Source organism: Gossypium arboreum, chromosome 1, assembly GCF_025698485.1.
Source record: "Gossypium arboreum isolate Shixiya-1 chromosome 1, ASM2569848v2, whole genome shotgun sequence".
Classification (NCBI taxonomy): domain Eukaryota; kingdom Viridiplantae; phylum Streptophyta; class Magnoliopsida; order Malvales; family Malvaceae; genus Gossypium; species Gossypium arboreum.
Window position 1 is genome coordinate 89243449 of NC_069070.1, and position 22796 is coordinate 89266244.

At 35.4% G+C, this 22796-nt stretch overlaps 1 protein-coding gene across 1 annotated transcript in view; it reads left to right on the plus strand.

Annotated features, from left to right (window-relative positions):
* The window catches only part of LOC128280548 (uncharacterized), a 35152-nt gene extending 15517 nt beyond the window's left edge, over positions 1-19635 (plus strand). Inside the window, exons 2-4 of the mRNA XM_053018731.1 lie at positions 15505-15895; positions 18673-18844; positions 19355-19635. Coding sequence (XP_052874691.1) covers positions 15505-15895; positions 18673-18844; positions 19355-19635 — 844 coding nt within the window. The remainder of the gene's footprint in view (positions 1-15504; positions 15896-18672; positions 18845-19354) is intronic.
* The last annotated feature ends 3161 nt before the right edge of the window (positions 19636-22796 follow it).

Consider the following 22796-nt stretch of genomic DNA (forward strand, 5'->3'; position numbering starts at 1 on the left):
CACTGAGTGTGCGACATTATCGAGTTAATCCCATACAATGGATCGGGTAAGTACCTTGAGCTCATGACGAATAGGCAATATGTTCATGCTCGGGGTTGAGCTTGGTAAGCTTTAAATCTATGTGATGATTGCAATTGTATGATTGTGGTGAAAATGAGTTGGTGTGTGAAAATGCCTCAAATATCTTGTTGTATAGAAATTGAAATGTGGATGTATGACTTGGTATGAGATTGAACCGAAAGGTTCGAGGAATTATGGTATAGTTTCGATATGGATGGAGTACCTAGCTTCGTTCTTGTTTCATGTTGTGATAACTTTATTAATGGGTGGTTGTCGAATGCTTATGACTTCATGAGTTATAAACTCACTCGGTGTTTTCTTGTCACCCATTTTAGGTCTCTTGGACTCGTATCGTTTGCGTGCTCGGAACCGTCGTTGAAGTCATCACACCGGCTGGAAATCTTTGGTATTGTCGTCGTAGTTGAACTAGGAGAACGTTTGGCATGTATAGGCTATTTTGTTTTGTTGAATTGTGGGTTGTAAACTTTAAGCCATGCGAAAATGGCCTATGTGGTCGGTTGAGTGTGATTCTAAAACCTATAGTCACGAGCCTTAGAAACCTTAATTTTGATAAGGTAGCCATAGTTTGTATTATGTATGATGTAATAGTTGGCCATGGAAGAATTATGAAATAGTCATTGTTTGCTTTAGTAACAGATGCTGCCAGCAGCAGTGAGGTGAGATGGAAAAATAACTAAAAATAGTAGAAGTAGAATTAAATAGTGAATAAACTATGAAATTGAACCTTGATGAATCTATTTTCATATGGACGAAACGAAACGACCATATGAGCAGTATACTGAGAGATATTAAAGTTCTCGTGAGACAGGGCCAGAATGGTTTCTGGATCCCCTGTCTCGACTTTGAAAATTTACCATAAATTATCCAAAAGGAATTAGAAGTCGTGCCTTATATGTGCAGATTCCCTTTTGAGTCTAGTTTCATTAGAAACAAACGACATGAGCATTGAAGCTCTGTACGAGAAGATATCCAGGTCGTAATGCGCGAAGGTCAGTGTAGTCGACCCCTGTAACATGGGTGACTTTAACTAATAAACTGTACTAATTGGCTTGACCAAAAATTCTAGAAAAAAATGTGTAGATGGAATTATGAGTATAGTTTCAGGGAAAATTTACGGAACTGGTTTTCGAGTTCTGTAACTCGAGATATAATTTTTAAGGTGACAGGGACGCAGTTTGCCAGCTAGGCTGGAAATGTGAAAAATAGTCTGTGTGACACATGAGAGTTGGTCCTAGAACCCCTCGTGTCCGACTCCGGCGACGGTATCGGGGATGGGGTGTTACAAAATGTTTATGTTTTTCCATGTATATATATAGCCATGTGTGATAGCTTATTTTGGTTTGTATGGTATGTTTGAATAATGTACATATAAGTATAGTTATGTCTTGTGAATTGAGTTGGTTGTTGGTTATGTGATGATTGGTGATAATAGGTACTATGAATGGTAAATTGATGATTTGTGGATATAGGTATGCTTGTGAAATTATGTCAAATAATGCATATTTGATAATGGTTATTTAGTGAATTGAAAAATCAAGGATTGGTATGAAATTAGATGACTATTTGTAGTTTTTATGTTTTGTAGTGATTGATGTTGAAAATGGTATAAATCATGCTTGGTTTGGAAGTGAATTATATGTCTATTGATGCTAAGTTTCATGACATTTGGGTTGTGTAGGTATATGCATATTTGGGTGGCAAATTGGCTTGGTAAATAGCCTATTTTTGTCCACACGAGTGTGTGTCTCAGCCGTGTGTGACACACGGTCAAGTACACGGTCATGTGTCCCCTGGTGTAGAAATTAAAATCAAGTCAGTATGCTCCACACGGCCTCAACACGGGCAAGTGACTTGGCCGTGTGGCATAAGTCAGTATACCCTATAGGTTTGCCATGGCCTAGCACACGGGCGTGTGTGGCCATTTTTAAGGCACACGGGTGTGTGTGTTAGCCATGTGACCCAAGTCAGAGAGTTACACGGGGTCAGACGCAGGCTGGGACACGGCCATGTGCTCCAATTTTGAATGTCCACATGGTCTATAACACAAGCGTGTCTGGTGGCTGTGTGAGACACACGGCTTAGCCACACGGGCGTGTGTCCACTATTTTGAGTGAAATTTTCAAAGTTTCGTGGAAGTTTCTTGAGATATCGATTTAGTCCCAAACCACTCCTAAAGCATGTTTAAGGCCTCGTAGGCTTGTATAAGGGACAAATTGATAGATATTGAATGATGATTGTTTGTAATGATTGAATGTATGTGAAAAGTATGATTAAATGTATTGTAAGTCCGGTAATGCTCCGTAACCCTATTTTGGTGTTGAATACGGGTGAGGGCTGTTACAGATATGGTTGGTCAAGGTAGGATTTATCCCTCCTACATAATAGGAGCAATATCTTAGGCCTCTTGATGGTCTGAGACCAGAAATGCATAGCTATGCTCAAATAAGTTGATATGAAATATCACACTTTTTTGTTTATTGTAGTATACTCAGAAAATTAACAAATATGATATTGGACTATACAAGTGTGACTATTCCATGGCTTGTGTCCAATCTAGATATTAAGGATAAAAGGATATAATACATGAAAAGATTATCATAAAAAGGTTATGTGGAATCACGACTTCTTCTAATTTGAGTGGTAATGGTGCATTGCTAGATGTCACTCGTTGCTCGTAATGTTAAAAATGTTCTACTATTACTACCAACATTACAAGAGCCTACAGGGACACACCCTATAGTTGAAATGAACAAAATCTGAATACATTTGGTACTGTATTTAGTTGTCGATGAATTAAATTAATTTTAAATTTATTTAATTTGATGGTTAAACATTAAACACATTATATGTACAAACTTGTTGTACACAAATAAAGAACATAGACATAATTAATATATGAATTTGATTCATACAAAATATTATTATATATATTTGACTGAAATTAATTAATATAATTAATTTTAGTCAAAATATAAAATACATGAAAATTTATATTTTTTGGAAAGAATATAATTAATATATGAATTTCATTCATACAAAATATTAATTGTATATATTTTGACCGAAATTAATTAATAAAATTAATTTTGGTCGAAATATAAAGAGATGGAAATTAATATTCTTTTGGAAAGAATATAATTAATATATGAATTTGATTCAAATATATTTTACTGAATTTGTTAATATAAACAGTTATATTAATTAATTTCGATCAAAATATAGAAGACATAGAAATTAGTATTCTTTTGGAAAGAATGTAATTTATTTTTCTAACTTTTCATTTGCCTTCTCTATTAATAAAGGAATAATCCTGGTTTTCCTTTTTAATATGTGATATCAAAGTGTAACGCCCCGTACCCGAGACTGTTACCGAAGTCGAACACGGGGTGTTAACGGACTTAATTCATTTGCTTACACAGTTCATTTTAAATTTTCCAGACAAGCTGGCTAACTGCATCACAGTCACTTTAAAAATCATATCTCGAGTTACAAAACTCGAAAACTGATTCCGTAAATTTTTCCTGAAACTAGACTCATATATCCATCTACAAATTTTTTTCCAGAATTTTTGGTTGGGCCAATTAGTACAGTTTATTAGTTAAAGTCTCCCCTGTTTCAGGGTTCGACTACTCTGACCTTCATGCATTAAAACTTAGATATCTCCCTGTACAGGGCTTCAATAGTTATGCCATTTGTTTCTAATGAAACTAGACTCAAAAATGAATCTTTACATATAAATCATGACTTCTAATTATCTCTGGTTAATTTATAGTGAATTTCCAAAGTCAGAACAGGGGATCCAGAAATTGCTCTGGCCCTGTTTCACGAAAACTTAAACATCTCATAAAATACGGCTCATATGGTCGTTCCATTTCTTTCATATGAAAATAGACTCATCAAGATTAGATTACATAATTTATTCATTATTTAATTACATTTCTACTATTTTTAGTGATTTTTCAAACTCACATCACTGCTGCTGTCAGCATCTAGTTTAAGGTAAATTTCACCTATCTCATAGTTTTCCATGAATCAACTAGCCATTTGTCATACATAGCACCAAAATGATCGTGATTAACCATTCCAATGGCTAATCATTACCAAGCATTTCCAACCACTCAATGAACAATATACAAAATGATTATAATTCTATGCTCAAAATATATATAAGCCATTTTCGCATGGCTATCAGAATATATACATTACCAAAAGGTACTTGATTAACAACAAAGGTTAGTCCTATACATATACGAAACATACCTTATCGTTTGGATTTTATGAGCATATTAATTGAAATTATTACAGCAAGATCGCTCATTTCCAAACCCAAGTACCTTCGGGATTTAGCCGGATATAGCAACTCGCACAAATGCCTTCGGGACTTAGCCCGGATATAGTAACTCGCACAATTGCCTTCGAGACTTAGCCCGGATATAGTAACTCGCACGAATGCCTTCGGGACTTAGCCCGGATATAGTCACTAGCACAAATGCCTTCGGATCTTAGTCCGGTTATCATCCGAATAATCATGCACATATATCAATAAATCATAACACATCTATATTTCATTTTCATTACTAGAACTCAAACACAAGACACTTATCATCCATTACCATTTTCAGCTCAATAGCCACATACAAAGGGCATGATTTTGATTTGATTTATAACATAATCTCTATACGCATTCGGCTGCCCGTCATAAGTATAAACCAATTACCTCAATATATAATTCAAGTAGAATCATTATATCACCGTTTATTTGTTATGCTTATATGTCATGACTTAATCAAATCATAAACTAAGTTCCATTACTCGAAGACTTACCTCGGATGTTGTCGAACGACTTCAATGGCTATTCGATTACTTTTTCCTTTCCCTTATCAGATCTAGATCCTCTTTGCTCTTGAGCTTAATTTAAAACAATTGAATTCATTTAATTTCAAATCAAATAGGCGATTTAATATAATACATGTATATTATAAGGTTGAGGTACATATGACTTAATGGTTAACTATCAAACACCATACGCATATATATATATATATATATATATTCTCTAGTCATGCACAACCCAACTTCTTACTTAGGCATTAACAATTTTTATAGATATATGCATATCTATGTTAAGGCCGATTATATATTTAATACATTCTACAAATATGGTTATTTGTATTGACTAAATACCATTTTGTCTCAAGTCATTCTTATAAGCACATCCATCCAAATACATTCGTACTTAAACATCATTGCATATACGTATATATACAAGAACCATTCTTAACATACTTACTACTCATTTACAAAACAAAATACTCATATCACATTTATAAAAGTACAAGCCGAATATACCTATACTTACCTCACTTAAACATCAACCCTCAATTTCTTTGACAAAGCACATTTCCGAAACTGATAAGGCAATATAACAACATTTAATCCAACTTATAATTCATACATATCACATTCCAAGCATTCACTCTATTCTATCACTTAAAATACAAACATTACTCAATAATTTCCTAGTTCAAATTCGACAATTACACCAATTCACTAGATGATTTATTATTATTATTATTGTTCATTTATTCAAACTACTTACAAATACCTTAAACTATCTTAATTAACAACCATTTGTAACTTATTCATTAAACATGAAAACAACCATATATCTCTTCCATTTCCTACCATGGCCGAATGCTCAAGACACCACACCATTTCAAATTTGGTCATGGGTTAAGCAAAGAACTTAATGACTAACTCAAAAGAATGCTAAAAATCCAAGAATCATCCTTGAACTTACCTTGATTTAGCTAACCACCATAGCTGAATTTCTCAAAGCTTTTCTCTTCTAGTTACTGCAATGAGGAGCAAGGATGGAGAAACTTTGGTTTCTCCTCCCATTAACTAGTATTTTATTAACCTTATTCCTTATTTCATTTTGTAACATAAAATTATTAGCATAAAATATTAACACAAAATAATTATAATATGTTTTAGTCCATAACATGGCCGGCCACCATCTAGAATTTGGCCAATTTGACATGCAAGTACAAGCATTTTCTAACATGCATCAATAGGCCACTTTAACATTTGCCTAGCACATTTCTAAATTTTCTCACACAAGTCCTATTTAATAAAATTCACTTACAATTAACAAAATTCAAACATGAAATTTTCACACATGCATATATACATATAATAAGCATCAAATATGACGGTTAATTATTTTTATGACTCGGTTTTGTAGTCCCGAAACCACTTTCCGACTAGGGTCACATTAGGGCAGTCACACAAAGAGGATAAAAGGATGATAATCCCTTAATGTGTTAAGCTTACCAACTTAATAAAATAAAGGTCTAACAACTGTTTTTTATTCTTTATGAAAAGTTTAAGAGAAAATGGTTGTTTGTTTTTTACAGGGTGGACTACGTAGAGGTCGAGATGTTTTCATTGTTGCTTGGAATTGACATCGAATTAGAAACATTCTTTCAAAGTTTTCTCCAAAGAAGGTATATTTTCAACCCTATTTCAACCCGATTCGTTCCTCGTACATGGACCTTTGTTGTGGATTGCTGGAATAATTTTTCTATTGTGCCACGGGGCATACCGGTGATCCCAACATTACTCATGCAGAGACTCCATCAAAATTTCAAGTGTGTTTATGCATGTACATACTTATAGTGGACATAAACATACTTTCATATGCATTCTTTACACTTACGTTTTCTTCTGCGGAGTAGAAACATATCATCAGGCTTACGCCTTCTTTACACATTCATTGTGCATACATTTCTCTTTCTTAATAAAGGCGCATTGTCATTTAGGCATCAAGGAACACATGTAAACTTATTAGATACACATTTTTATAGAATCAACATATCACACTAGCATAGCTTATCAAGCATTCATCTTCACAACATCGGCATATCACATTTGTATGCCTTTATTTCTCATTTCACAAAACAATCATAAACACGGAGAAATCAACATATAAATATACAAACATACATGTATACACAATGAGACCAGTTAGAGATTCGTAATGTACTCACAGGACCTTCATGATATCCTCACATAATCCTCACCTTAACAACTTCACACTACTCACTTTTGGCAGCTTCAAACATCAGTCTTGGGCTTCCATCGAGTAGATCAAAAGCCCCTAAATGTTAAACCACAAAAACCTTATCAAAGTTTACTCACCTAACTCATTTTTCCTTTTCCTTCCAACACTAAAATTTCATAGTAAAGCTCTACCAAACTTGCTCTATCAAGTTAAACAGATCCACTCTTCAGCAGCTTATCATGTAAGGTTGGGAAACTTACCTTACAAGGGGCATTTCAGAGCTGATCCTCTCATTCCCAGCTCATTCTAAAGGATGAGAGGGTTTCTCCACTCAATTCATCCTTGTATAGGCAGAGAATACTTCCTAAGGAAGTAATGAATAGTTCCTAGCACTTAACCGCTCAACTAGATACTTTCCTTTGTTCCAGTGGATGTTTGACACGTGTAATAATCCTCATGATCACTAGTCAGATGCATGATAGCTGTAAAAGAAACACGTACGGGTATAATCAGTCTTGGGCCTTAACCTATCCTTCGTTAGGGCATAGTTGATAGCTCAACTGATCATGCGTTGGCACATCACACCTTCTTGGTGGTGACTTTATTACTCGAGTCCACTATGTGCTTTATTGGGCATTATTTCCTAACGATGTTTTGCATCAAGTTTCATTATAGACTGTCTGCCCTCATGTACGTCAAAATTCTTAGTGGGGTGGATAACATTTTGCTTTCCTATAGGCTACAGAGCCTGCCATTCGTCAATCCTTTAACCTAGAAAAGATTTTCCATCTTCTTTTGATTTTGCTCTCCTTAGAAGAGAGATAAGATATTTTTCTTATCTTATACACTTGGACTTGTCCCTTGACTTTATTAGGACTTAACAAAATGTCACATCAGTCAATTGGTGGTCTTATCCAAATCCTACAAAATCCAAGAAATTAATCAAGTGCATTCCTTTCGTTCTTAACTATTTTGTTCATATTCAGTTAAACTTTAACTATTGTTTCCTTATAACTTAACCGACTCAAGGCCATCATTACTAAATGCCATCATTATTGACATAAACTTCTCAATGCAAGACTTATTTCTTCATTACCTATAATAGACTCCACCTATCCTATGCACGCCAATAAAGATTTCTAGGGGCAATCTTTTCTTTAACGACTTACTTATTATTCATTTTGTTCTAACCTAATGTTTGTCAGCATTAAGGTGTCACAGGCACACTCACAATGGTTCTTACCTTTAAACTAGTTTTAACACTATTCACTTCTAACTCATCTCATCTGACTCATTCTCTGAATAGTGTTTGGATACTAAGACTCTACCAAGCGGGATGTTACAACAGTACTCTAGTTCAATTCCAACTAGGTCTCAACTAAACTCTAACGATACTCACTTAGTTAGGTTTCCACATAAAACAATCCTATCACTTCACCTAACAAGTTCACCTAGAACATCTAGGGTTGGCGGATCATCTTAGAAAAGAGTCTGTCGAACCCTAGAGTTCAACAATCTTAAAGTTCACCAAATGGTGAATTCTAGCAATACGTCCTCATAAGGGCGTACTGATAAATTCACGCAACACGCTAACCTAACACTTTAACTGATTATTCACCCTATTACTACTCTGGCTTACTCAATTATATGCCAACAGCATATCGGAATGATCTACGTCGGGTGGGCTATTACAAAAAATTTAGTCCTAACCCAAACAATAATTGTAATGACTCAAAATTTATGATTACCGAAAAGTGTATTTTTTGGTCTTCGTTTTTAAAAAATGGATCCGTAAATGTTTATTTTAAATTTTTACGAAGTTAGTTGTATAGTTAATAAGGTATTAGTTAGGTGAATTCGTTTGAATTGAGGGTAATTAGGTGTAAGGACTAAATTGAATAAAGAGTTAAAGTTTAATTATAGATTAAAGGAAAAGTTAAGGGACTAAATTAGTAATTAAACCATAAGTGACAAGTGTATGGAAAATATAATTCCATGTGTATATATAATGCACATATATTTATTTATATTATATATATACATACTTAATATTTAAGTATATATAAATATTATATAATATATTATTATATTATTATAATTAAAACAAATAAATAAAGTAACAAAAGAATAAAAAGAATAGAGTAGAAAACAAAAGCAGAAAGGAGAAAGAGAAAGAAAAGAAAAAGGAAAAACTAGGGTTCTAAGATTCAAAGTTAAATTGGTAAGTCAATTTAGCCCTTTTTCTTGTATCTTTTATGCTTTTAGAATTCTAGAACAAAATACTACTTGATTTATGTTGAAATTTTTGAAGTCAGTGAATTTTTAGAAGTTTTTCATGTTGAATAAAATTTAAATGTTAGGGGTTAAATTGGTAGAATTTCAAGTTAGAAGTGAAAAAAGAATTGAATTGTAAAATAAATCATAAGTTTTGAGTAATAAGGACTAAATTGAGAGAATTTCAAAATTAGGGTTCATATTGAAATTTGAAAATTGAAATTAGTCTAAAGTGGGATTTGAATTGTAACACCCCAAACCCGGCCTAGACATTATGGCCAAATCTAGCGGTGTCACATTGGAGTGCTTTTCGAAGACTTGCTTTTACTGATGAAAACCCATTTGGAAATTTAAAGTCTCTTTGTTAGAACTTGAAACATTCTAAAATTCGTTATTCATTTAAAATTGTCATTGTCTTTAAAACATTTGTTTGTTGCGGAAGCATTTCATAAGTGTTGCGAAAACGTAGTGTTTTGAAAACAGTTATCGTTTTGGAAAACCACGTTCTACTCTTAACAGATATACAACATGATAATCAAAAATCCCAAATTACAAACTAGAAATTTAGAGAGGCCTTATTACATAAATTAAACCCAAAACAAAATCTAATAGCAAATAAAAGAAACATAAGCAGTAGTGTGGCCATCTCCAAGTCCCTCGCAGCACCAATCCGCTTAAGGATTACCTGAACAGTTAAAGCAAATGGGTGAGTTTACGAAAACTCGATGTGTAATCCCAATAACAAACAAACAGTGAATAACACAGTTTAGGCCTAATCCTAGATCGGAATGATGCGGGCACGAGCCCTATTCATGTCGATCTGATGCGGGCCTTAGCCCTATCTGATGTCAGTCAGATTTGGGCCTTAGCCCTATACAGTAGTAGTGTGGGCCTAAGTCATATGCAGTATCAATACCGTGTAATGCAGTTATGCATCCCACCCGAATGCAACCAACGCATCACCTGTACCAACCAGCACACCATGTGGGGATATAAATCGACCCACCTAGCTAGCACACCAATATCACAGCAAGGCTGCCAGTAATAATAATGCAGCATAGCTGCCAGAAATAGTAAATGTGGCAAAGCTATCAGTAACAGTGAATGTAACTTAGTCACCAGTACAAAACTTCCTCCGTATCAAAGTCCCAACCCCATGCAGTATGTCATGTCACAAATATTATGTGTATGCAAAGTCATACTCAGTACAATCATATATGTAAATCATAAGACATCAGTCATACTGAACAAAAGGGCAAAATCGTCAGTTTACCCTACAAGGGCATTACGGTCATTTTACCCTATCGAGAGTATTTCGATAATTTTAAAATTTAGGGTTTCAACGGCTCGACAGATAGTCCACCGTCGCCTCGAGTGACTTAAGTAACCTAAACAAACATAACGGTGTAAATGGGCCTAAGGCCCATTACTCGGCTCAAGTGGGCCCACACGCTCGTGTGCCAATTTAGCCAAATTTAGATAAGAATATGTGTACACCATAGCCTGATTCATTAATAGTCACTTACTGCAGATTTTATCCGTATGGGCCCACGAGCCCATTGGGCCCACACGGCCCATTTCGACCCATCGAGGCCCAAAACAACCTAGGTCATGTGCGCGACATGACAAGTCTATCTACTTCCCGCTTAATAGCGCAATTTACCCATGCGGGCCCGCGGACCCATTGGGCCCATACGACCCATTTAACCCAGAACTATTCAGGCTGTATGAATGGCATAGCCCAGTCCAAAGCATACCATATAACATACATTTTATCCATGTGGGCCCATAAGCCCATTGGGCCCACACAGCCCAGTCCAGGCCAACGTTGCCCAGAACGGCCTATGCCATGTACGCACCAACCATATTCCACCTAGCAGCTAATTTGACACAAGCGGGCCCACAGGCCCATTGGGCCTATTCGGCCCATTTCGTGGCTCCAGTGGCCCACTACAGCCTAAGCCCATGAATTCGCTCATGGTGACCTTCCTCGTCTCATGCCCACGTTTCGTGAGCTCAGTTCACCACACGCGCGATCGCACGCTCATATGGCACCATAGCCATATTCTCGGCTTTTCAGCATTTTGCTGATCTACAGTCATAGCAGAGTAAACAACACATACATTTTTGGCTTTTCAGCCGATTAGCGAACATGGTATACAGTTACACACCTTTTCTGGCTTTTCAATAGTAATGGCTTACAGTGTACAGTTACACACCTGTTTGCAGAATCACGTGATAAAAATCTCCAAGTCCCAACATTGATTAACGAATGACTTTAATCTCTTAAGACCTCTGATCAGGATTGATCACACGTGAATGTCGAATATCTGTATTAAAATAGATCTTATTAACCCATACAGTGATCAAATATGTGGCCTCAGTCTACAGACGTTAACTTACCAACCACAGGAATATATGGCCCAAAGTAAGAATAAGGTAGCGATCTTACCTTATACGAATAATGAGCGGCAGAGTTTGATACCTTGCATAATCTTTGCCCTTTTCCACTCCTCAGGACTTCTTACCCCAACGCACCCCACCTTGAGGGGAGGGAACAATAAAAATCACGATCAATAATATTAAGAAGAATTTGGCTTTCGAAAAAGATAGAAGAAGACAAATAAAGTGCATACAGAATTGTCAGAGAAACAAAGAATAAACTTTACAACCACATACCGATTGTTAAATCTTCAGCAAAACTGAACCACTATATCACAGTGCACCGAACGATCAACCAAACACTGAATAAAGGACAAAAAACCAAAAACAAATAAGAGGGGAAGGAGGGACGGTCGGCTCAGAAAAGATCGAAAGAAAGAATGAAATGTTAGGGAGAAAGGGAAAATATATTCGGTTATTTCCTTAAGAAAAAAAGAAGAGAATCGAAAACAGAGATGATCCAAGAGAGACTATTCGACCACTGTTAAGGAAATGTGAGAATGGTAATATAAAAGACACAATAATCTTAGAAGAAAGGGGAATATGGAAGATAAGAAGAGTCAAGAAGAGGCTTGGCACATAACACTTTCGGCAAAAGAAGATAGCAAAGTGAAAGGAACTCAAATTGACAGACACATTCGGCTAAACCAAAACGTAATATAGAACGATCCCCAAAATGAAATATTTGGCCAAGTCAACAAAAGCAAAACGAATGCAAAAGAAAACAACTATCGAAACCCCCAAAGTCCATGACTAATGCAGCACTAAGTCAATGACCGAATAGGGACCCATAGACTCCCAAATTTGGCAACTCCTCTCCCAATCAAACTCCACAATTTTCTCTACATAATCCTCCCCTTATCTCTCCATGATCCACTCCTAAGATCACTCCTCAATTCTCTCCTCAACAACCTCCTCCATAAGAATTCCACTACAAGTCAACCACTGGTCGAACCCAATTACAAAATAAATACCTCATTTGTACTGTGCCATACTAGAACCTCAAACCTTAAGGTTCCCTTACACGCCACCTTGCCACCACACCACAGGCTCCTCTTGTATCACATTTTATTCTCAATTAACTATAAGACATATGTGCTACCATCCAGATTCACATAAGATAAAAACTAAAATAAATTGCAAGAGCCAAAACTTGAACCCAGGCTCCCTTACAACCTTAATGACACCCCAACCACTAGACCACATGCTTACTTGTATCATTTATTTAACATAATAATTTAAAAGGCCTTCATCCATGCATCCAGGGTTTTATTCACTTAAAACCAAAATTTTACGAAAGCCCAATTTTGAAACCAGGAATTCTCCAACACTCCTAAACACTCCTAATCACTTAACCACTGCAGCAGACAATAAATTGTGTCATTCACTTGAACAACTAAATTCCAATTCCTTCAATACACGAAGCCCATTTCTTCTAGGCCCAAATTCGGGGCGTTACATGAATAAAAATATGAAATTAGTTTTAAATAAAATAAAGTTAGTTTTGATTAGGGACTAAATTGAAATGTGAGCAATAGTTGAATAACAATTGAAATATTTAATGTGAAATTGTGTGTATTGATGATTTTACACCGATTTAATTTCCGTAGTTAACGTTGTGCTAGAGACCTCAGCTAAGAAGGGAAAGGAAAAAGTTGACGAGGAGTAACTCGAAAAATTACGGTTTGTATTTTTATAATTCGAAATTAATACATAATTGTTGAATTTATTACTTAATGTGTATGGTAAGTAGATTGAGGTAAGTAATTGGTATTATGGTATTGAAACAAATTGAATTGAATTTATTAGTATTTTTGAATATTTGAAATTGAAATGTATACATTGGTTGGAAATTGAAAAGTAAATTGAAACCTATTAACTGTATCAGGCTGAGTCAGATATAGTTGGCATGCCATAGGATTGAAAGTGTTCAAAGATACTTGGACTTCGAGTAAATGAGACACTGGGTATCAAACTATTAGTTCGGATAAATTTGATGAGGTTCTAGGTACCAACTTACTTTGACATGGCCGATGAGACACTAGGTGTCAATTTATTACTTCGAATTATCCGATGAGGCACTAGGTGCCATATTGGTGTTTTTGGTTGGATCCGTGTATCCGCCAAAGTCTGAGTTGTGTTAATAGGGGTATATAATGAATTGGAAGATTTGATCGATATGAATGATATTGAATAATGAAATGAATTATAGTTAGAGATATATGAATTGAGAATTTTTTAATTGAATACGAATAATCAATATTATGGTTCAAGTGATATGTGTTGACATTGTGAAAAGCTATCTGGGATAGCAATTAACCAGAAGTGAATGTGTTACAAATGATTTAGCTATGAATTGTTTATTGTATAATTATAGTATTTTTATGATTGAATGTGTAAATAACATTAATTTTATAAAGTTATTTAAAGTTTTCGAATTATAGAAATACCACTGAGTTTAAACTCAGCGTACGATTTGATTTCCATGCACAGGTTAGGTTGAAGTCAAATTGTTGAATCAGCATCCAAAGCTAATCCCAAACTCAAAGTGGTGAAGTAAATTTCTTTTCGATAATGGCATGTACTTAGGATAATGTGTTTGTCATTTTGGGAAATTTTTATAAATGATGTTATAATATGATAATGGTTGGTTATATATGACATGTTAAGGTTATCAAATTATAAGTTTTAGTAGAAAATTTATATGAAATTAGTGTTGGTTTGAATGGTGTTCATTTAGATTGAATTGAATAATATATGTGAAGTACCTATGAGATTACATTGGTTAAGGCATTGGACTAATGATTTTGATATATTTTAGTTGTATTTGAAAGTGTTTTGGATTGGTTGAACATTTGGTTATTGAGTTGCTTATTGTTTAAGTTTGCAGGGTTGGTAAACTTGATGTTTAAGGTTCATTTTTAGTCCACATGGCCTGGCACACGGGCGTGTGACTAGACCGTGTGAGACACACGGCTAGAGCATGGGCGAGTGGGTTGGCCATGTGTCCCCTACATCTTAAAAAATTAAAACATAATGCCCAGGAAATTGCACACGGCAGAGACACGGGTGTATGTCTCAGTCGTGCGAGGCACACGGCTTAGCACATAAGCGTATGGCTGGTCGTGTAGCTTAATTTAGAGAGTTACACGGGGTCGGACATGGCCTAAAACACAGGCGTGTCCTTGGGCCACACGGGCGTGTGAGCCCGTACTTAGGAAAAAATTTGAAATTTCACGAAAATTTTTTTAAACTTTTGATTAAATCCTGATTTGTTTCTATCACGTGATTTGGGCCTTGAGGGCTCAATAAAGGGACATTATGATTAAAATATGGTGTGTATGTTATATTATTATATGATTGTATGTATTTGTTCTCAAATGTTTGGTAATACTCCGTAACCCTGTTTCAGCGACAGATAAGGGTTAAGGGGTGTTACATTTAGTGGTATCAGAGCTATGCAAGTTTAATCGATTCTTGGACTAAATCGAGCTTGAAATTGAGTCTAGAGGTATATGCCATAATTGAGTCAAGTTTGAGTCGGGATTTGGATGTTGATATATATATTTATTTATTTATGTTTTATAGTTAAAGTTTTCGAATGATTATAATGATGATATTGATAAAAAATTGTATACTAGAGATGAAGAGTCTCATGAATTAGATGAAACAGAGTCTGCAACACCGAGAGTAAACCTAGTGGGTAATCAACCACCTAATGTTGAACGGAGTAATGCTAGAAAGAGAGATGACTCACAGTTACTTAGGGTTATAGCTGATGCTCTTCAACGATTAGCAGGAACTGCATCTACTACGATATCTGCTCTTACTACCCGACAAGCCCCGATTAAAGAATTGCGTAAGTATAGTGCAACTGAATTTCTGGGTTTAAAAGGAGCTTATCCATCTACAGTTGAAAATTGGATAGAATCTACAAAAAGAATTTTACAGCAGCTTGAATGTACTTCCCAAGAAAGTTTATTGTGTGTTGTCTCTTTACTTCAAGGGGAAGCCTATGTTTGGTGGGAATCAGTAACCCGACATGTACTGTAACATCCAGATTTTGGGCCTAGTAGGAACAGTGGTTTTGGGACCACAAATTCAAGATCATAAAATTTATTTTATTATTATTTTGAGGTCTATAGCATGATAATAGGATTGTGTAAAAAAAAATTGTTAAGAAACTTTATCATTTGAATGCTTAATTTGTGAAAAAGGACTAAAACGCGTAAAGTGTTAAAGTTGTGTTCTATTAGCTAAATATGTTAAATAGCTATAAAACTTAAAAGTTGAGGTCCTTAATAAGTAAATAGGCCATTATATGCGAATAGATGTACATGGAGAAGAAAAGTCAAAAAGTCAAAGTTGGTAGGGTTGGTATTTGATGACAATAGAAAAATGGTCATCTTTCATCTCCATCTTCTTCCACCGAAATTTTAAGGAGAAAAACCCCCACGAGAGCTTGAAATTTTCAGCACAATAAACCCCCTACATATTAAGAAAAACAGAGTCCGGGCCTAGACCGGGGAAAGAGCAAGATCTTGGACTAAATCGAATTAATTGTCCATATTTTTGTACCGAGGTAAGTTTGTGTGTGATTGATACGACTTTTTATTATGCATTTAGCATTTAATGTTGTATGAATTGTATATTTGTCATCGATGTGAGATCCCATGCAAGACCATGTTTGGGACATGACATTGGCATCTTATTGTTTATGATAATTTCGAGTGCCCCTAGTATTCCAAGTGGCTCAACAAGTAGTCCAAGGATTTTTCAAAAAAAATGACAAGGTATGATCATGTTGAAAGAGTACAGGTATGTACATCAAGTTAGTAGTTATTGAGATTATGAAATGATAAAACTTCGGTAAGAGGAGAATAAAGAAATTATGATCTTGAGTTCTATTGAATATTATGTAAATTGTATGAGGTAGGGTATGACTACAATGATTATTGAGAATGAGATGAGTCAAATTATGTTGTGTATGTGTATGAAAATGCATATTCTTATTGCTTATTAATTACATGCAAGCTTACTAAGCTTTATGCTTACCCCTTTTTTTCCATTTTCTTATAGTATCGCCAAGCTAGCTCGGGGATCAAAGTGCATCGGAGGCACGTTCATGCTATCAATTAGATTAACTGGGTATAGTTAGTCTCAATATTTTGATTATGGCATGTATAGGGACTTGGACTTTTTGTTATATGTCATATTGGTCTAGCCAAATGTGTTGGCTTATAATGATAGTTGATTTATTTTGTGTATGGCCATGAGATATGGCTCATAATGATTATTGGGTTGTAAACCTATTCATCTATGTATGTATGTACCAATTCCATTATGATATGGCATATGGTTATTGATGATTGAATGTTGGTGAATGATATGTGTGTGTATAAGATGGTATGGAAATGCATGCACGAAAGTCTAAGAAATATTGCTTATTTGTATATGTATGTTGGTAAGATTTGATTTATCATAATAGGGAGTCTTAAACAAGTATAATGTAAGGAGAATTTGTCATGCATAAGCTATGTTTATGAGTGTTAAGGTATCATTGAAACCATATATGTGTTTGTATAAATAAGGGTGGCAATTGGCTTAGGAAATAGCCTTAAAGTTGCCCACACGGGTAGACACACGGACGTATGTCTAGACCTTGTGTGACACACGGCTTGCCCTATGGGCGTGTGATCCAGCCATGTGTCACCTGCACCCTAATTAATGCAAAACAGAATGCCCAGTAGTAAACACATAGGCAGAGACATGACCGTGTGTCTCGGCCATGTGAGAGACACGACTTCAGAGCACAGGCGTGTGCCTAGGCCGTGTGAAGTCTGCACCTAAATTTGGAATTTAATTCGTCACACGGGTATGTACCCTGGCCTGTGACATTTTTTTAGCTATGACGTCATAGTTAGAGAGTTTCACAAGCTGAGGACACGGGCGTGTCCCAAGCCACACGGACGTGTGTGACTACACGGCCTACCCACACGGGCGCGTGACTCTCCAAAACATGAAAATTTTCTAAGTATTGTAAAAGTTCCAAAAATTCCTGGTTTAGTCCCAAATCTTTCCCGATGCATGTTTTGGGTCTTTTAGGCCCGTATAAGGGATGTTAAGTATGTTTTTGAATAACCTTAATTGGAATGAAATTTTATGGTCCGATTTTGGGTGTTTGATTGCGTTCAAGTACAGTAATACCTCGTACTTTATTCCGGCATTGAGTACGGGTAAGGGGGTTACATGTACCGGAAAAACAGGTAAAATGGGATTTCTTTAAAAGAGAATTTCAGAAGAAGTATATGGGTGAGTTGTACATTGATGATAGAATATAAGAGTTTTTATGCTAAAATAAGGTGAGATGTCTGTAGTTGACTATGAATGGGAATTTTCATGACTCGGTAGATATGCAACTGAATTTGTGCCAATCGAAGCTAACAGTTACAAGTGATTTTTACGGGGTTTACGTGATCAGTTATGGGTGAAACTGGTATCCCACAGAATCACTAAATTTTTAGATTTGGTTGAGAGGGTAAAGATGGTTGAACAAGTACTGGGGTAGTTGGAGATCGAGTTTCAAATCAAACAGAGGTGATAGAAACTGTAGAAGACAGATGATAGTTTCTACTAGTAGTATACAAGGTCCATCTTGGGATACTGAAATTTTAGATTGTGAACATTACGGGAAAAAGCATAGAGGTGAATTTTGGAAATTGACTCGAGGTTGTTTCCGTTGCGGATCTACAGATCATTTTGTTAGAGACTATCTGAAGAATGAAAATGTTGTACCTGTTACATATTAGAGATCTGTATTTACTTCTAGAGGTAGAGGATCAGGAAAAAGTGGTTCATTTTCCAAGGGTGGTGCTAGAAGAGGAAGTGATGTTGCTACTCAACAATCAAAAGCCAGAATACCAGCTCGAGCATATGTTGTACGAACCCGTGAAGAGGGTGATGCACATGATGTAGTGACAAGTATATTTTTATTACATTCAGAACTTGTTTATACTTTAATAGATCTAGGATTTTCACACTCATATGTTAATACAAAATTAGTTGAGTCTGGAAATTTAAAATATGAAATGTCTAGAGTGTCAATAGCGGTATCTAGTCCATTGGGGCAAACTATACTAATGGATCAAGTATGTCAAAGATGTCCATTAATGATACAGAATAGAATCTTCTTTGCTAATTTGTTGATAATGCCAATTGGAGATTTTGATATAATACTGGGAATGGATTGGCTATCTAAGCACGTGGTGGTTTTAGATTGTTATAAAAAGAAGTTTATTATTCAAAGTGAAAACGAGGATAAGATTGAAGTAAATGGTATTCGAACCAGGGGGTCAACTCGTATTATTTCAGCGATTCAGGCTAATAAACTTCTTCATCAGGGTTGTGCAGCTTTTCTAGCTTACGTTATCAATTCAGATTTTGTTGAATGCTAATGCAGTAAAATTCAAACTATTTGTGAATTTCCTGAAGTTTTTCCTAAAGAATTACCGGGATTACCACCAGATCGGGAAGTCGAATTTGCAATTGAAGTTTATCCTAGTACAACTCCAATATCAATACCCTCATACCATATGTCACCTACAGAGTTAAAAGAATTGAATGTACAGTTGCATGATTTACTGGATCGAGGATTTATACGTCCCAGTATTTCACTTTGGGGAGCTCCAGTACTGTTTGTTAAAAAGGAAGATGGTTCAATGCTGTTGTGTATTGATTATTGGCAATTGAATAATGTGACAATCAAGAACTGATACCTGTTACGTCGTATTGATGATTTATTTGATCAGTTGAAAGGAGCTTCTATGTTTTCAAAGATTGATTTAAGGTTGGGATATTATCAGTTGAAGGTGAAAGAAAGTGATGTACAGAAGACAACATTTCGTACAAGGTATGGTCATTACGAATTCTTAGTAATGCCTTTTGGATTGACAACTGCTTCAGCATCTTTCATGGATTTTATGAACTGTATTTTTCAACTGTATCTGGATTAGTTTGTTGTGGTTTTTATTGATAATATTTTGGTTTATTTGAAGTTTGAATCTGAACATGAGCAGCATCTCAAATTTTTTTTACAAATATTACTGGAAAAATAGTTGTATGGAAAGCTTAGAAAATGTGAATTCTGATTATCATAGGTTGTATTTTTGGGACATGTGGTTTCGGTAGATGGAATTAGAGTTGATTCGAATAAGAATGAAGAAATAGTTTAGTGGAAAGCACCGAGAAATGTGTTAGAGGTACGTAGTGTAACACCCCGTACCCGAGTCCGTTACCGGAATCGAACACAAGGTGCACACAGACTTAACTATTTTCACAGTCCATTTAGAAATTTCCAGACAAGCTGGTTACTGCGTCACTGTCGCCTTAAAAATCATATCTTGAGTTTCAAAGCTTGAAAATTAGTTTTGTAATTTTTCCCTGAAACTAGACTCATATGTCCATATACATATTTTTTTCTAGAATTTTTGGTCGAGCCAATTAGTACAGTTTATTAGTTAAAGTCTCCCCTGTTGCAGGGATCGACTATGCTGACCTTCGTGCGTTACGAATTGGATATCTCCCTGTACAGGGCTTCAATACTGATGCCGTTTGTTTCTATATAAACTAGACTCAGAGAGGAATCTATACATATATGGCATGACTCCTACTTATCTCTGGTTAATTTACAATGAATTTCCAAAGTCGGAATAGGGGATCCAGAAACCGTTCTGGCCCTGTTTCACGAGAACTTTAATATCTCTTAACATATAACTCATATGACCGTTTCGTTTCTTCCATATGAAAGTAGATTCATCCAAGTTCATTTACATAATTTATTCACTATTTAATACCATTCCTACTATTTTTAATGATTTTTCACATCCACATCACTGCTGCTGTCAGCATCTGCCTTTAAGGTATGCTTTACCTATTTCATGATTTCATGATTCAATTGGCCCTTTTTGCATACATAGCACAAAGAGTGATCATGATTAACCATTCCAATGGCTAACCGTTTCAAAACAATATCATACCTCATAATGATCAACATACAAACGATTATAGTACTATGCTAAAAATGTATATGAGCCATTTTCGCATGGCTATCCAAGTTTACACAAACCAAAAGGTACATGACCTACAGCAAAAGGGTAGTCCTATACATGCCATTTCAAAGTGCAACCAAAATTGTACCAAAATAGGGGGCTTTGATAGTGTGGATGACTTCGACTTCGATGATCCCGAATCCGATAACTAACGAGCAAAATCTATAAAACAAAGAACAAAGAAACGGAGTAAGCAATTTATGCTTAGTAAGTTTTAAGTAAAACAAAGTGTTCTCAATCACTATCATTGGTCATTCATTTCAACTGTTCGATGAAGTTAATCTAGAGCTTCATCTCGATCTATAATGTCATTAAACGCAACACTTGGCTGCCACATATATACTTTCGAATAATAATGACCTAGATGGTCAAATATTTCCAAAGCACATGCTTCATCGATTATCGACTTTCAATAATCCTTTCCACTTGTTTATAATCACATCCATACTTAAGCTTACAAATCATAATCCTTACCTCTTTGATACTGATAATTCACCTCAAATCACTCCACCGATGAGTAAGTGATACGTGCACTGAACATCTTAAGTACATAATACTTATTTGATGGTAACTTAATGCGAGATACTCAATATCAAAGTCTTACTTGAATCCTAGCATTTAGCCGTCGGGTCTTTAAAGCTCGATATATAATGCGAGCACGAAGCCTACGGACATTAATCAGATAATATTCTCGCATAAAGCTGCGGGGTTTTAACCGGATATAATCTTGACACATGCCCTTCGGGACTTATCACATTTATACACTTTCACATTCATCACATTGGCCATTCGGCCCTATCACATATATACACCTTCACATTCATCACATCGGCCATTAGGCCTTATCACATTTATATACACTTTCACATTCTTCACATCGGCCATTAGGCCTTATCACATATATACACACTTTCACATTCATCACATCAGCCATTAGGCCTTATCACATATATATACACTTTCACATTCATCACGTCGGCCATTAGGCCTTATCACATATATATACACTTTCACATTCATCACATCGGCCATTAGGCCTTATCACATATATATACCTCATACAAATTTCATATTTTTCTTGTACATCAATTTCAGCAATAGCTTATAAGCAACTCAAATAGTTTCATCAAAGTTTACAACAACATCACATATTCACTACAAGCAGTTTTCCTGAGCAACAGTCACTAAATTGTTTATAACTGGAGCTACGAAATTCAAAATCAATTACCGTTAAATTTCCCCGAATGTAGACTCATGTATCTTTCATCCATAAAATTTTCAGAATTTTAGGTGTGGCCAATCAATACCAGATTTTTCTTAAAGTTTCCCCTGTTGCACTGTTTGACTAATCTGACCACTCTTCACTACGAATCAAATTTTTCATTGTACAGAATTCATAATGTGTTCTATTTGATTCCATTTGAAACTAGACTCATTAAGGAGTCTAAGCATATAAATCTTATCTCATAACCATTTTTGTACAAATTATAGTGATTTTCCAAAAACAAAATAGGGATTTCGAGTCATTCCGACACTTGTCCCGCACAACTTTAAATATCTCTTTATAGGAAATTTCGTTACTCACACGGCCTCTTTTATAAGGAACTAGACTAATTAAGCTTTGATTAAATATTTTATTCAGCCTATAATTCCACACCAACAATTTATGGTGATTTTCTAAAATCACGTTACTGCTGCTGTCCTAAGCAAACTATTACAATTTGCTCTTAAATTTCCAAGTCCAAACACTTATGAACTTACCATTTGAGCTTTAAACATATCATGACCACATCATATCTTATTAAATCAACTCATTATGTCCTATT